The sequence below is a fragment of the Coffea arabica genome, chromosome 2e, assembly GCF_036785885.1.
Source record: "Coffea arabica cultivar ET-39 chromosome 2e, Coffea Arabica ET-39 HiFi, whole genome shotgun sequence".
Lineage (NCBI taxonomy): Eukaryota > Viridiplantae > Streptophyta > Magnoliopsida > Gentianales > Rubiaceae > Coffea > Coffea arabica.
Genome location: NC_092313.1, coordinates 24,951,003 through 24,964,887, shown reverse-complemented (window position 1 = coordinate 24,964,887; position 13,885 = coordinate 24,951,003). Strand labels below are relative to the sequence as shown.

The 13,885-nt window shown below is 35.7% G+C and overlaps 3 protein-coding genes across 3 annotated transcripts; 2 read left to right on the top strand and 1 right to left on the bottom strand.

Annotated features, from left to right (window-relative positions):
* The first annotated feature begins 78 nt into the window (after window positions 1–78).
* LOC113732111 (large ribosomal subunit protein mL43-like) lies at window positions 79–2,588 on the top strand. The gene is made up of 4 exons (XM_027257743.2): window positions 79–213; window positions 311–364; window positions 1,831–1,900; window positions 1,998–2,588. The coding sequence occupies exon 4, from the start codon at window positions 2,095–2,097 to the stop codon at window positions 2,452–2,454; it is 360 nt and encodes a 119-aa protein (XP_027113544.1). The 5' UTR covers window positions 79–213; window positions 311–364; window positions 1,831–1,900; window positions 1,998–2,094; the 3' UTR covers window positions 2,455–2,588.
* Window positions 2,589–3,181: 593 nt separating this feature from the next.
* On the bottom strand, window positions 3,182–6,717 carry LOC113732110 (uncharacterized). Its single transcript, XM_027257741.2, has 4 exons — window positions 6,543–6,717; window positions 4,454–4,580; window positions 4,279–4,351; window positions 3,182–3,746 (listed from the first exon to the last, which is right to left on the bottom strand). The coding sequence occupies exons 1-4, from the start codon at window positions 6,568–6,570 to the stop codon at window positions 3,477–3,479; spliced, it is 498 nt and encodes a 165-aa protein (XP_027113542.1). The 5' UTR covers window positions 6,571–6,717; the 3' UTR covers window positions 3,182–3,476.
* A 1,308-nt stretch (window positions 6,718–8,025) lies between these two features.
* On the top strand, window positions 8,026–12,868 carry LOC113732109 (DNA-directed RNA polymerases II, IV and V subunit 8B). Its single transcript, XM_027257740.2, has 5 exons — window positions 8,026–8,172; window positions 8,730–8,854; window positions 9,914–10,068; window positions 11,897–11,991; window positions 12,533–12,868. Exons 2-5 carry the CDS (start codon window positions 8,782–8,784, stop codon window positions 12,642–12,644), a joined length of 435 nt encoding a protein of 144 aa, XP_027113541.1. The 5' UTR covers window positions 8,026–8,172; window positions 8,730–8,781; the 3' UTR covers window positions 12,645–12,868.
* Window positions 12,869–13,885: the final 1,017 nt, after the last annotated feature.

The following is a 13,885-nucleotide window of genomic DNA, read 5'->3' as shown; positions in this document are numbered from 1 at the left end:
AGGAAAGAAAAAGAAGGAAGAAAAGAAGAAAGGACCTCTTCTAAAATTCGGAAAAGCGGGGCGCTATTAACCTTTGAAGACAGCACGAGTTTCCGTAAAATCGCACCGATAGTAAGCCAGTGTACAACTTGTATGGCATCAGTATCTTCATCGTCTGCACCAAAGCCCTCCAACACAGCCGCCGCAGAATCTCACCGGGATCTTCTCAAACAGGCAAGTCTTTCAATTCTAAGTTGTGGGTTGGTTCATAAATGTCAGAAATTGAAGAAATATTAATGGGTTTTGTTGTTGTTGTTGTTGAATAATACAGATAAGGAGTCACGAAATTGCCATAGCTGAGCTCAACAGTCTATCCTCTTCAAGGGTATGCATGTGGTTAAAGAAAGTAGGAAAGAAATATGTTATTTGCTCCTTTTTTTTTTTGTTAAAAATCATGTTATAAGATGGCATTTGGGAGTATAGGAGTATATAAATTCTTGGTACCTGAAGAAGAGCAAGTAATTGACATGTATCAGACTGTCCAAAAGAGAAAATAAGAGAAAATGTATCTGTAGTTTGAAATTTGTTACTTACAGTTATTGAGAAGATTTAGTTTAGTGGGTTGGAAGTTTTATGTGGTTTCCTTAAGATATGCCAGGAGATGGGACTGACTGGTTGTGAGTATTGAAAATCTTGTCTTTTTTCCCCTCCTTGACTCTTGAGATCATTAGGACAAGGGGTCCAGTCATAGAGAAAGAACAAACACTAGTGTAGATTTAACCCTTAACCTGTATATTGAAATAGATTTAAGTCTAATTGCCGATAAGTATCTGTTATGAAGGATTTCTGCAGAAGGGAAGAGCATAGACAAGCTTGGTGGGTTTTGGAGCAAAAACTAAGAAAATAAAATAAATAAATAAAAGAGTGAGAAAAATGTTCAACTGTTCTCTTTAGTGAGTTTGTAATATACAATTGAGTTACCAAGCAGAGAAATGAGAAGCCAATGTTTGATTATGGGTTCATGGAGTCCACTACTGTTGAATGGAGAAAAGGTGGGAAGTTTCTACAAGGGGAAAAAATTTTGTGCATCTGTTCTGTTAATGAAGTGGAAACTTTCGTGTCCCATATTTTTTCACTTTTTTTAAATTTGTTATAATTTTTATAGTTCGTTTGTCTCATGTATTGTGTTACATTGACTAAAGATGTAGTATAAGTAGGGGGTAAAACCATTTTTTGTCTTGAAACTTAGCATTTTGGGCTTTAGTTTGTGCTCCAAGGTGCATATAGGTTGTTTGGTAATAAAAAGTAGACATTTAGATGAGAATTTAAAGGTGCATATTCTTTAAGCTTTTTAGTTACAGAAGATGAGAACCTTTTCAACATTTCTCATTTGTTTATTTCTCCAAGCCTTGAGACATAAAGATCTAGATAAAGCGTGTTTCTTCTTGAATAATGGAGGTCCAATTAGGGGTAGGGGTGGATGGACATAGCTGAACCAAGTTCAATATATCTGACTCTCAAGCTTGGTTTGATTTCTCAAGGGTTGAGTTTGGCCTGATTAGAATCTGAGCTAAGTTGGTGAGTTTCATTAAATTAAGCACAAGTCTGATACTATCCCTTTCCAGAGGATGGGGGAGCTAAATAACATTTGTCTAGTGAGTATTAAATTCATTTTGTTAACCATGGTCAATTCCTATTCAAGTTTAGCACTGTCTGGAAAGCACTTGACTGCCCTATTGTGTCTAGTTTGCAACCATTAACTGCTCCAACTGCAGATTATTATGATTCGAATATGGTGAAGTTGCCTTAAGCCTTTAACCCATTTAAGTAGTTATATTGCTTGATTCTCAGGGTGTCTACCAGAGAAACGGGAACATTCTTTTTCGTACAACTATCCAGAAAGCAATTGCTTCAGCACAGAGTGAGAGATCTTCCACTGAATTCCATGGTTGCCTCGTATTTTCTGTGGTTATTCTAGTACCTTTTTTTCTTATTGCTGCTGTTTGACTATTGGACAGAACAATTGGATATTGCCAAAGTCAAGGTGCAGCAGCTGAGTGACTAAAATCAAGCTCCAAAACCAAGCTCATTGTTTACTCTTTAAACTCTATCGAGATGGCACTGAGAGGTGTCTGGCAGTTAAATAAGCTGATTGTTAGCTATTGTGATTGGGGAGGGAGCAGCCGAGGTGTCAGAGCATTTATGGAATCTCATTTGCCAGCTTTTAAAGAGATCTCCCCCCAGCTGGAGGTTGTAACGGAGCTTAATCGTGGTCAGCATCCATATTTAAAGGGACTGTATAGGAACAAAAATGAGCGGGTTGTATCTGTTAAAAATATGACTCCCGAGGACATACTACCATGTGCAACCAGGCTAAGAAATTCACTTGGAAGAAAGGTGGTCAAGTTGAAAACTCGGCACGTTACCAAGCACCCTAGTGTTCAGGGTACCTGGACAACAGAATTGAAGATGTGAGCTAAAAAAGAGAGTTACTGATATCTAATCTATTCCGGGGGTTTGGAACTCACCTAGTTTGTTCTTCCAAGTCTTTTGTCAGTAAATTCATATGATGGTGATGCAAATACAGTTCCTCGAGTTTTATTAGGTTACTTTTGTGTTCGAATTGTTGATATTTTGATCCAAATGTTCTATGAGTTGTGTTGCCAAGGAAAAGGAAATAGAACGCCTCATATTAACTTGGTGTCAGCATGCATGCTGCAATCCCGTCAAGAGATAGTTGCCTGGATTGCAAATTTATCTCAAATAATATTTCACTTGTATTATAAACACATTTTTTAATTTACTTTTTTATATTCTCAAATACTTTTTATCTTACATACATTACATCATAAAAAGTGCTACAGTAATTATTCCAAATAATATTTTAAATAATACTCTTTCCAAATACACTATTTCCAACATTTTTCATGTGGTAGTAGCTGTAGTTTTAGGGGGTTTTTGTTGTTGGGGGGGGGGGGGGGGTTGTTTCATGTTCCTTCATTACTGAAGTCAGCTAGCCCATACAATTGATGACTCTGCTTTTGATACGCAACTATGCTATTGGTTCCTAATGCATTGTTTTGTCAAACCCAATATGCAAAACCATATAAATAGCTGTCGGACTAAGAATGTTAATGTTCCTGATAAACTGACAATAAGCTCTCGACTTCTTCTAGGCAGACAGTTTAACCATGCATCTATGTGTACCAATACCTCCCACAAAAATGGGCAAGATTAATTATGACATGAAAGCGATCTTGATGATTGTATCTTGCCACCAAGAAAGAAAAGAAAACAAGGACAAGTGGCCCATAATTTACCTTTACATGCCAAAAGTAATTCAGTATAAATATTTATGAAGTTGGTTGCCAGACATTCCAACCATAGCACGTATTGTCAACAAACATAAGAAGCTTGAAAACTATAATCGCAGAAGTTCTAGCTTAGGTATTCAGTGCTACTTGGTATCTTTTTATTTACAAGGGGACTTTAAGGATCTATTCCTTCAGAGCTGCTGCCTTCTGGAACAGAACAATTGCAAGAGTCACCAGAGATGCATAAACAGAATTAGGCAATTTCTGCACCACCTTTCCAACGCCAGGAACGCCTTCCGTTGTCCTCTTTGTCACCAGAGCAACAGTTGGTGCCACAGCCAAAGTGATGATCAATCCCTGACTAACCGTGATGAACGTATCTTTTGTTAGCTGTTGAATGAACTTCACAAACTCTTCACGGTTCAATTCACCGTCGAGGTTGATATCGCACTCCTGAACAACATAACCAATTCAGAATTCCACAGAGAGCAACTCTCACACAGTCAGCTGAATCAGAATGCTTACTATCCTTCTTATTGCTTAAGAGCTATGGCCTTTAATCATATTGCAAAAAAGTAGAAGGTCACGGGTTAAATGTTTACTCTAGCATAAAACTCGTGGCCAAGATGAAGGTATCCTGTATACAATGTAGTTATGACAAGTACATGGATTAAATTCAGAAAAAGGTCTGAAAACAGTTATTGGATACTGTCACATTAGATCATCATTTGTTCTGTTAAGAAACTTCCAGATTGCGTTGGTGGCAGTTACATGATAATTTGCAGCCAGATTTATACTATTGTCAGGATAAGCTCAATGAATTTACTGCACAATCAATAAGATGTCAATACTGCCTCAGGAAGAGTGAATATGTAATAAAGTAATAAACTACTCAAATGGCAGATGTTATCTTAAGTCATTAACAAGCACTTTGGTTGCTATGTACTTCAGGTAACGATGTAGGAGAACAATATGTATTACACACCTGCATCAAGGCTCTGACTTGCTCCTTTGAGGGGGGATCAAAATGAGGCCCAGGCAAGCGCTTATTAATATCACTAACAATCAAAGAGTTGAACTGTGATAAGAATACTTCTACAAATACCATAAGTGGTCAAGAATGCTAAGAGTTTGCTATATGTCTGGGAGTAATATTTTACTTGAACACCAAGAGCACAGCAATATACAGATCTTCAAATGTCAAATTAGCCCTTCCTTGCTCATTCTTGAAACGATCAAAGACCTTGTCTGTTATTTTTCTGATTTGCCTTTGTCTCCATTCCTTACCTGCATAAGGTGGTGAAAATGTGAATCTCATACAAACGCTGGCATGCTCTGGTAAGTAGACAAGGAAGCTGGACCAAATGACCACAAGTTCACCAGGCACAATAAATAGTTAGTTAACAGTCTCAATGCACTTCGATGATTTTCTCTGATGTAGGCTTAAGATAATGATACTAAACCCAGCCAGAAAAAGAAAGAAAGACCATCCCAATTACTTGACCATGTAGTGAACCTCACTGATTTCTACAGTGCAACAAGATTCTTTAAACAGACTGCTTTGAGTTATAAATCCATTTCCACCTTGTTACAACTGCTAACAGTTAATTTTAACCTTAAACATTTTTCAAAATACGTACAACTCTTTTGTCTTGGTGAACGGTTGCTTCCAAAATACACAATGTTTTACTAACTAGAACTATAGCACAACACTTCTAGGAGGATGTATCCATGTATGTGTATCCCCAGTCCAAAAGAGGCACAAAACTAAATGGTGCTCCAAATGCTTCATTCAGGGTTTGCAATTTCCTACAAAACTCTCGTGTTCATCTCCATTAATGTGAACACAAGATGGCCAGATGCTGTTGACTAATTCAAGTTACATTAGCAAGACATGATCCTTAGATGAACCAAACTATTTAACTTAGAACATTATTGCAAGACTCATACGTAAGGCAACCAGACCAAGTTGTTTTCCCCTACCAAGTCAAGAATGAATTTGCAGAAACTGCAACAAAGGTTTTCATATGTTTCATCAAATCAGCACATGAAAAAGCAAAGAAATTACAATATTTTGACACCAAGTCAAACAATGAGAATGGCAGCATAGACAACATATCCAACCAAAAGTCAAAACATCCCAATTCAAAAGAAAACAAGCTTGCTGAATCTCTGGAAGAAAAAAAAGAACCCAAGAAACCAACACACTGATTTTGGAATTAAAACATGGGACCATTTTCATAAGGGTTAGAGAATGACATCTTTATGAATGATCTCCATCAGAACCTAACATCAATACAAGGTGAGAAACCTATGCAAAATCCCATATTCTGATAGGCAGAAAATCATTTAATAAATTGTCAAAACATTATACAAATGCATATAATTCAGCAGCATGACATTAATTTGTTGAGATGACAAAAAACAGTGAAATTGAAGCAAAATTTTGGGATTTTAAATTGCACCAGCAAATGAGAAAATTAAATTGATTATACAGAGGCAATGGTATGTTCATTCGTCTTAGAATAAAATCACATACAGATCTCAAAATCCAAATGAACTAGCTGAAATAATTCAACTTATCTTCTGCTATAAGCCCTCATTATTCTCCATACATATCAAGTGCTCCAACTTCACAACCAATTCAATTAGACCAAGGTACTAGTAGAAACCTTTTTCCCCCCTCAGAATTCCATTTCAAAAGGAAAAGAAATAACAAATTAACCATCAACCACGCCGCCGCCCCCCCCCCCCCCCCCCCAAAAAAAAAACCCCACGTCCACCAAGCCACCAAACCCAGAAAAATAAAGAAACGCAAAAGAAAGTTCCTATTTCTGATACGTACAACCTAAAGACCATTAGGCCGTGAAAAGTTGCAACTCTTATTTAAATGAACAAGACAATAAAGATAAGCATCTAATTTTTCAAGAATAGGATGTCAGTTAAATAATATGATAGCTTCCAAAAGTTTGACTTTTAACACAGCACTCGGAAACAATTCACTAATCCAGTAACATCCCAGAAAAAATTATTCATGGAGCGATGAAAATAATCCATTTATCAGCACTTACATCAATTAAATAACCAAACAAATGCATGCCCACTTGGATTAATAGACAAAAAGAACAAAATCAGTTCAATCGCTATAACTAAAACACAAAGAATTCAAGAAAACAGCGTGTCATGTGAGTTTGTATTTGCATGTTATTATACAACGCTAAAAAAAAAAGCTGAAATTCTTAATCTTACCTTGGACTTTGTCAAGAATTTGTCCCATGGCTTTGGAGCAGATGACAGGAGGAAGAGAAATGGGGCAGGGACGGTTTTCGTTGCAGGAAGAAGGTTTTTGCTTTCTGGAGATGAAGAGTAGCGTGTGCTAAGGACCTACTACAGAACATCTAGTGGTCTGCTGGTTCCCGTGAGATATTTTAATATTTGAGCTTTGGAGTTTGGAAGGTTGGTGGTCAATCATTCAATCAGGAGTTAAGATAATTACTACTATTATATAATAGTATAGTATTGATGTATTGACACACATATAAAATTTATATTTTAAATTTAAATTTAAATTAATTATGATAATAATATATATTCAAATTAGTTATCATATATATATATATACATACTGTTTAATCTTTAATCAATCAATCGCCACAACTAGGATGGCAAACAAATCAAATTGGGTCGAGTTTTGGTCTAATTGAATCGAGTTTCGATTCAATTTTACCAAATTTGAACTTGACTCGAGTTTGATGTCAAATTCGAGTCAAGTTGAGTTCAAACTTGAATCTGCTGGAGCTTAAATAATAAAAAATAATTATTTTATTTTTTAAATTAATAAAATAATTATTATTTTCTTAACAAATATTTAAATATTAGGAATACATATGTAATTTTACAAATGAAATAAAAAATAACATATCGAGCGCTCGCAAGTTAACAAGTTGAGTATTTTTGTACTTGAATTTGAATTCGATATTGACCAAGTTCGAGTCAAATTTTGATCGAACTGACTTGCGAGAAATCGTGAATGACTTGATTCGTTTATAGTCCTAACCACAACACGATGCCTTCCATTTTGCATTGAAAAACAACAAAATAGAGTCACTATATTGACTTTGGACTTTCTTTCTCATCATTATCAATATTTCGGTAAATTTTAGATGATTGAGAGGGGCCGGGGGGAGAAGAAGGCGAATTCCATAGTTTGCAAAAGCATAAGGGGCCAAATTGTCACATGACATAAGCTCCAGGATCATTCTTTAAATATATATATATTACGTAATTGCTTTCATATCATATTCAATCTCAGGGGAAATAAAAAAGGGTAAACAACAAAAAAATTCCTGTGTATAGCTATCTTACAAAAAAGCTCCCTATGATTTAAAATCATACGTATTAGTATCTCATGGTTTGCAAGAATTTGAATAATAATGAAAATCGTTAAAACAAACGGTTTTAAGTGACATGAAAGAAATACCCTAATAATATAAGCAAAAAATAGTCTAAAACAAACGATTTTGGATTCATTAGTTTCATTCACTAATAATATAAGCAAAAAAACTATTTTTTAGAAGAATCATGTGCATTTCGAGCACGTGTACATCACACCCGTTAAATTTAATAATTTCTTTTGATTTTTTACTTTATTTTAAACTATGAGGTACTACGATGTGTATGATTTGAAACCATTGGGATTGGCTTTTTCGTTATTTACCCAGTAAAAAAGGAAACAAATACAAAAGGGAACGATCCCTTCATTCGTTTCGGCTCTCCGCTCACGTTGTCGTTCCCTAAACCCTATAAACCCTTCCTTTCTCACCAATTTTTACCCGTTTCTTCGTTCCATTTCCAACCAATTAAGCTACCACCATTATAGGTCGGTTCTCTGTCTCCCATTAAACTATAGTGCTGGTGTTTATTCTGTCTTTTTCTATTAATTGACTAATTTGCTGCACAGAGAATAAGGTGGTTTTCTTGATGGTTTTTTTTTTTTTGCCCTTTTCCTTGTCTTAATTGACTTGAAATGTTTACATTTAAAAATTCTGGGTTTGATGCACATTTGCAAATTGCGTTCTTTTCTTCTTCCTTCTGTGAGAAAAAGGCAGATTTTTCTTTACTGAACATTTTTAAGTGGTGCTTTTAGCTGGTCCAGTGGTTTTAGCTGGTGAATTAAACCCTCCCCCCCCCCTCCCCTTTTCACATCCCCCAACTTCCTTTTGTTGTGTCTGTGTTGGGGGCGGCGGGAGGGGGGGGGGAGGGGGAGGGGAGGGGGAATGTTTAGTATTTGGAAGATTCTTTTTTCATCTTTATATTTTAGGCTTTTGATTTTGTAATGTTGAATTATATGTCAAAGCCCGCTTGTTTTATAAGCTTGCGGATGCTATTACGATTCGTACTTAGACTAACAGGTCGACTAATTTTTGGTTTGTGCAGATTGTATATTGGAATAGGTTTATCACTTTGGGGAGGTTTAGTTCCGGTGAAGATGGTGAAATTTCATTTTGATGACATCATTGAGGTTCAGGATGTGAATGTTGAGGGCAAAAAGTATGACAAAGGTATTTTACCTTCTGTCTACTCTTTGTGAAAACAATGCTTTTCGCCCGCTATTGATTTTTCCTGAATAATGCTTGCTTCCAGAATGTTCATGTTTGGCTGTATATAATTGCAACAAAATTCTTATTGGGGTTTGGATTTTCCCATTCCAGTTGATGTTTAGAGAGCTTTTCTATGGATAGACTTTGTATTCATGTCTTCTTGTGCTTTAGATTGTGATGGATTTGTTTCTTCATCGATTTAATCCCTGCAGTCTTGTTTTGGTTGTATCTTTACCTTTATTCTATCACTCTGTGTACATAGATAAGATCCCAAAAATTATTTAGGTCCAGGCAGGGGAAGCAAAGAATAGCATCTCATGCTTCTTCCAGGTCTCTAGTTGTGGACTTAGATATATGAGCCTGCAACAAAGGATTTAGGCTTTTGTTTTTCCATTGTATTGCATTGAAGGATAGCATTTATGAAATCGTGTTAGGAGATTTCAGCTACAAAGTGTGTTTCCCTGATATGTTTGATGTGGTGTGATTTTGATGAGTTGTAGTGCCTTTTATCATATTATGCATATTACAAAGAATTTCACTATTTTGTTAGTCAATTGATTGGTAGATTTTGGTAATGCTGCATTGTTGGCTATTGTTTGGAAGATACATTTAAAATATTAAAATCATGCAATTGGTTTTGAATACTGAATTTTTCACATTGGCCAGTTCAAAAGGGAACCATCCTCATTTTCCTGTCCTGGACATGTTTGATTGGTGCCCATGGACATTCATGATATAGTATTTTGTTTATTGTTCATTTTCCTGAAGTGATTACCTAATCTTATTTATAGAGGTGTTTCATAACTTTCTTAACATCATTTGGTGATTTCATATCTTTGTAATGGCAATACATTTAAAACAGTTCAGGAAAATGGAAATGGTTTTGTGCTCTAGATTGAGTTCAACTTTACTGTGAAAATTATGTAATTAACATGATCAAGTAGGTATTTTGGATGTCTCTGTCTCATGCAATTGCATTTACTGGAGATTTAGCTAAGATTTGCTGATGCGTTTGTACAGTTTCTCGTGTCGATGCAAAGAGTGAGGATGGTGAGATCTATATGCAGCTAGATGTGAACTCCGAGTTATACCCTATGCATCCAAAAGAAAAGTACAGGATGGTGTTATCTGAGACTTTGAACTTAGATGGGACAGCTGTTACAAGCCATTCTGAGGTGCTCTTTCCTTCTTCGTCCTTTTACAGTATGTGTTTTTGTTCTGACCAAGGTTTGAGGGAAGAAAACTTCAATTTTCATTTTGTCGGTCACAATTTCTTATCCGGATGTCAGTTTCCTTCTAAAATTCTGCTACTCTTCTCTGTCTGGAGTTGAACTTAAAAGACTGCAAACGAAATTCCCTCAGCATCATTTTTCTAGAATGTTTTAGTTTATGTTATGCTTTTTGCGGACAGCTGGAATTTAATAAAAAATTATGTTGGTATTCTAATATCACATGCTTCTTCTTTGCAAATCAGAAAATTGTATTTCCAGAAATGGTACTCGTCCTGTTTGAAGACCAAATTATAACATGGACCAATCATCGTTTGGTATTTTTAGTGTCTTTCCTAGTTAACGTACTTCACTCTTGTTTTGCGTTTTGTATGGATACTTCTTCCATGATAAAACTAAATTATACATACAGGTTGCTGCTGTAGGATTCTGGCATAATGAGTGACTAATTGCTCCTTCTCATGTTATCAGTTGTCTCAGTGGTGCTTTGCGTAGTTTTCTTCTTTGACCTTGTGGATTTACACATGGTTTTGTAGCTTCTGGGATTCAAGATACTGACCACTGTGAATTATTATTGCTTTTTTTCCCTTCTTTTTTGGTGACTATGGTCCTGGAAACAACAAAGCTTGGAGTATCTCAATATAAATTGAACTTTAGAAGGCTCTCACAAAGGTTTGAGATGGTAGTCTGTAGTCCAGATTACAATATAAAAATTATCATATGAGAAGTTATTTATGACAGTTACACCACATGATGAAATAACTCTTTAGTTGGCTTGTAAGCGGGGTAATGTTGTTACCTCATGCTAAATTTCTTTTCTTGTCAGTGCATGTATTAATATAAGGAAAATTAAGGGTCAAGACTTGTTAAAATGGGGATGCAAGTTATTTTATTTCCCTTTTTTTCAGAGTCTACTGATAGATAGTGTAATTACTGCTTGAACGTAGTGATATCAAGAGAAAAGGTCAATATTTGATAACGTTGTAAAGGTAATTTAGTTTCTTTCAGTGTATCTATACGTATTCCATTTGTGTTTAAATGTACTAATGGAACAAAATGAGGATTGATATTCTGAGTTGATGGAGCATAACTGATTTAGGGCCAGGACAAGTTGTGTTCGAAAGGAGCTTCATCCTTTTTTCCGTTTTCTGCTTTTTGCTGATTGTTGTAAGTTTGACTCTCAGCATATCAAGCCCTTGGAATTCTATGGATAACACAGTTCAAATGTTGTTTCTCTACGGATAACAGCATATCATGTTTGTTGTCTTTTGTATAATGAGAAAACAGCAAGTTGATACTACTTTATGCATGAGTTTTTTGAAAGTACAAACCCTCTGATTTTTGTTAGTGCTCTTAAACTTCTGCAGTTCTTTTCTTTGTTAACATAGATTTGCAGCTTATCTCTTGCAGCTGAATTAGTGCTGTTTATGTGGCTATTACCTTTCTCGTGATTCTTTTAAAGTATGCTCATTTAATTTTCGGCAATTGTTTATTTTACGCTTCTATTTTGGTTATACACAAAACTATTTCCCTTCTCTTGAGTCTGTAGATCAAAGTATTATATTGTTATCCTAGTTCAATTCCTGAATTAGAAACTTTGATTAACAATCGAAAAGTTGATTTTTTAAAATTTTGTTATATTTTATTTTATTTTTGGTTACTGTCATTTATAGCAATTCAGGATGTTTGGTCTCTGATGATGAACTTTTGTGTTTGATCTCAAAATCTTAAAGGCCTGCAGTGGTTAATAAACTTATCTGCTTTCTGATTGCAGGCCAAGCAGAAGTCTCTTGCAGACAAATTTGAGTATGTCATGCACGGCCTGCTGTATAAGATCTCGGAGGAGAAAGCAAAAGCTGGTGTAAAAGTGTATGTATTCTGTGCCTGCTTATTCATGAGAAGTGTGTTGCCTGTTTCTCGTTTTACAATCCTCTTGGTATTAGAGGTGATCATCATGTGGTTATGTCTTTTCTTGGTTCATATTTGAAACACATCGGTATTTACTGCAAATCATACTCAACATGGTTAGATGTCAAAATTGACGAGCAACTGAATAGGTTGCTGTTCTGGCTGGTTTTGAGTCTTGCCAAACTGAAGGATTATGTCAAGTTCTTTGAGGAAAGAAATCAGAAAAAAGGAATTGCAAAAAAATGGGGAGCCAACTCCAATTTCATCTATTTGATCAGTCTTTACCGGTTAACTAATTTGAGTGTTATTTAGGACCAGACTTGACAAGGACTATTTCCGGTTGAACTGGCAGTCCTGTCTGGATTGGGAACAAATCTCAGAAAACTGTACCACTGATTAAACGATTTTCATAACTGGAAGAGAAAATTTCAAGCTTTTTGCTTAATGTTGAGTTTCCACATGGATTAGCCCTGATGATTTAGCTTGCAAAATATTTCTGCAGGGTCGTGTATATATCATTTGGAGGGCTTCAGCTGATGGTAAGGGGTGCTCCCATAAAGATGCATGGATACAAGGTTGATCAAAGGTTGTTTTTACTCTTGAGGAAGATTTAAAGCCTTGTTTCACTCTGTAATGACAGTCTATTAGGCGATGAATTTTGTTGAATTGAATTTTGTGCATCAATGGTCAGTGTAATGTAACTTTGAAATTTATCTTCTTGGAAGAAAACCTGCATGAAGCGTGGAAACTCTCTTTTCTGGACTTCATTATGGATGTAATTAGTTCTATGAATGTGTCTGTTTACTTCTGAATCAGATGATGTTGTTATTGCACTTCATTTGGATGCTTGTACATTTAAAGTATTATGATCAAACTTGCTTCACTCTCCATCCATCCAGTCTTCGATTGAGTAGCGTGCAATTTAATTACTACTCTGTCTTCAACAAATGGACACCATTTTTGATCCTCAGTGGTGTGGTTTTTGAGTTCCTCAGCTAAAAGGTCCCAAAAATTGGCATTTGGTCCGCTGCATACATGTGCCGGTTTCTGGTCCCAATGAATCATCTTTACTTGGTTTTTATGTCTTGTGCTTGTAATTGCTTATTTTACAAGAGGATTTGATCTTGAAGATGTGGTGTTGCCGACTTTAGAAGATGTTCAACTACTCTTTTGTTTTGATTGAGAAACCCTGTTTGCCAGCTGCAACAGAAACAGACAGGAAAGAATCTTTCTTTCCTCCTATATTTTATCATGCCTGTTCTCATTGTTGTTTAGTTGATTACAAGCTCATTGTTGGATTTTCTTACTTTTGCACCTGTGAATGAGAGGATTGGTTATTTTGGAGCTTAGTCCATCTGTAGACAACTTAATCATGCTTACACCTTGGCCATGCACAAAATCAGAGGAATTTGGTGATGATTTCTATTGAAATTTTGGAAAAAGTCCCAACTTCAAATTCACCACTTTAACCGTTGAAGATTCCAAAAATTTTGAGAAGTACAAGATTTAAGCGAAAGTCACTTGCTAGCCTCTTGAGCTATGGTACATTAGCATTCCATCTTCATTGTCGTGGTTTGCAAATTGCACCCCTACCTATTGAAATCGGCTCAGCAGCATCCACTTCTTGTGGGCTAATAGAAATTTGCCTATGCATGAAGTCTATATTTACAACACTAATTTTACATGAATTCTATACATTACCATGCAAAACAGCAATACACATGATTGCATGGCTCTGGCATTTTATGTTTGATTAAACTGGTTGCAATACAAAATTCATATACGTGCACATGCCATAAAAACAACTTCTGCACAACGAAACAGAGGAAAGGAAGTGAAAAGAAGAAAAAGCAAG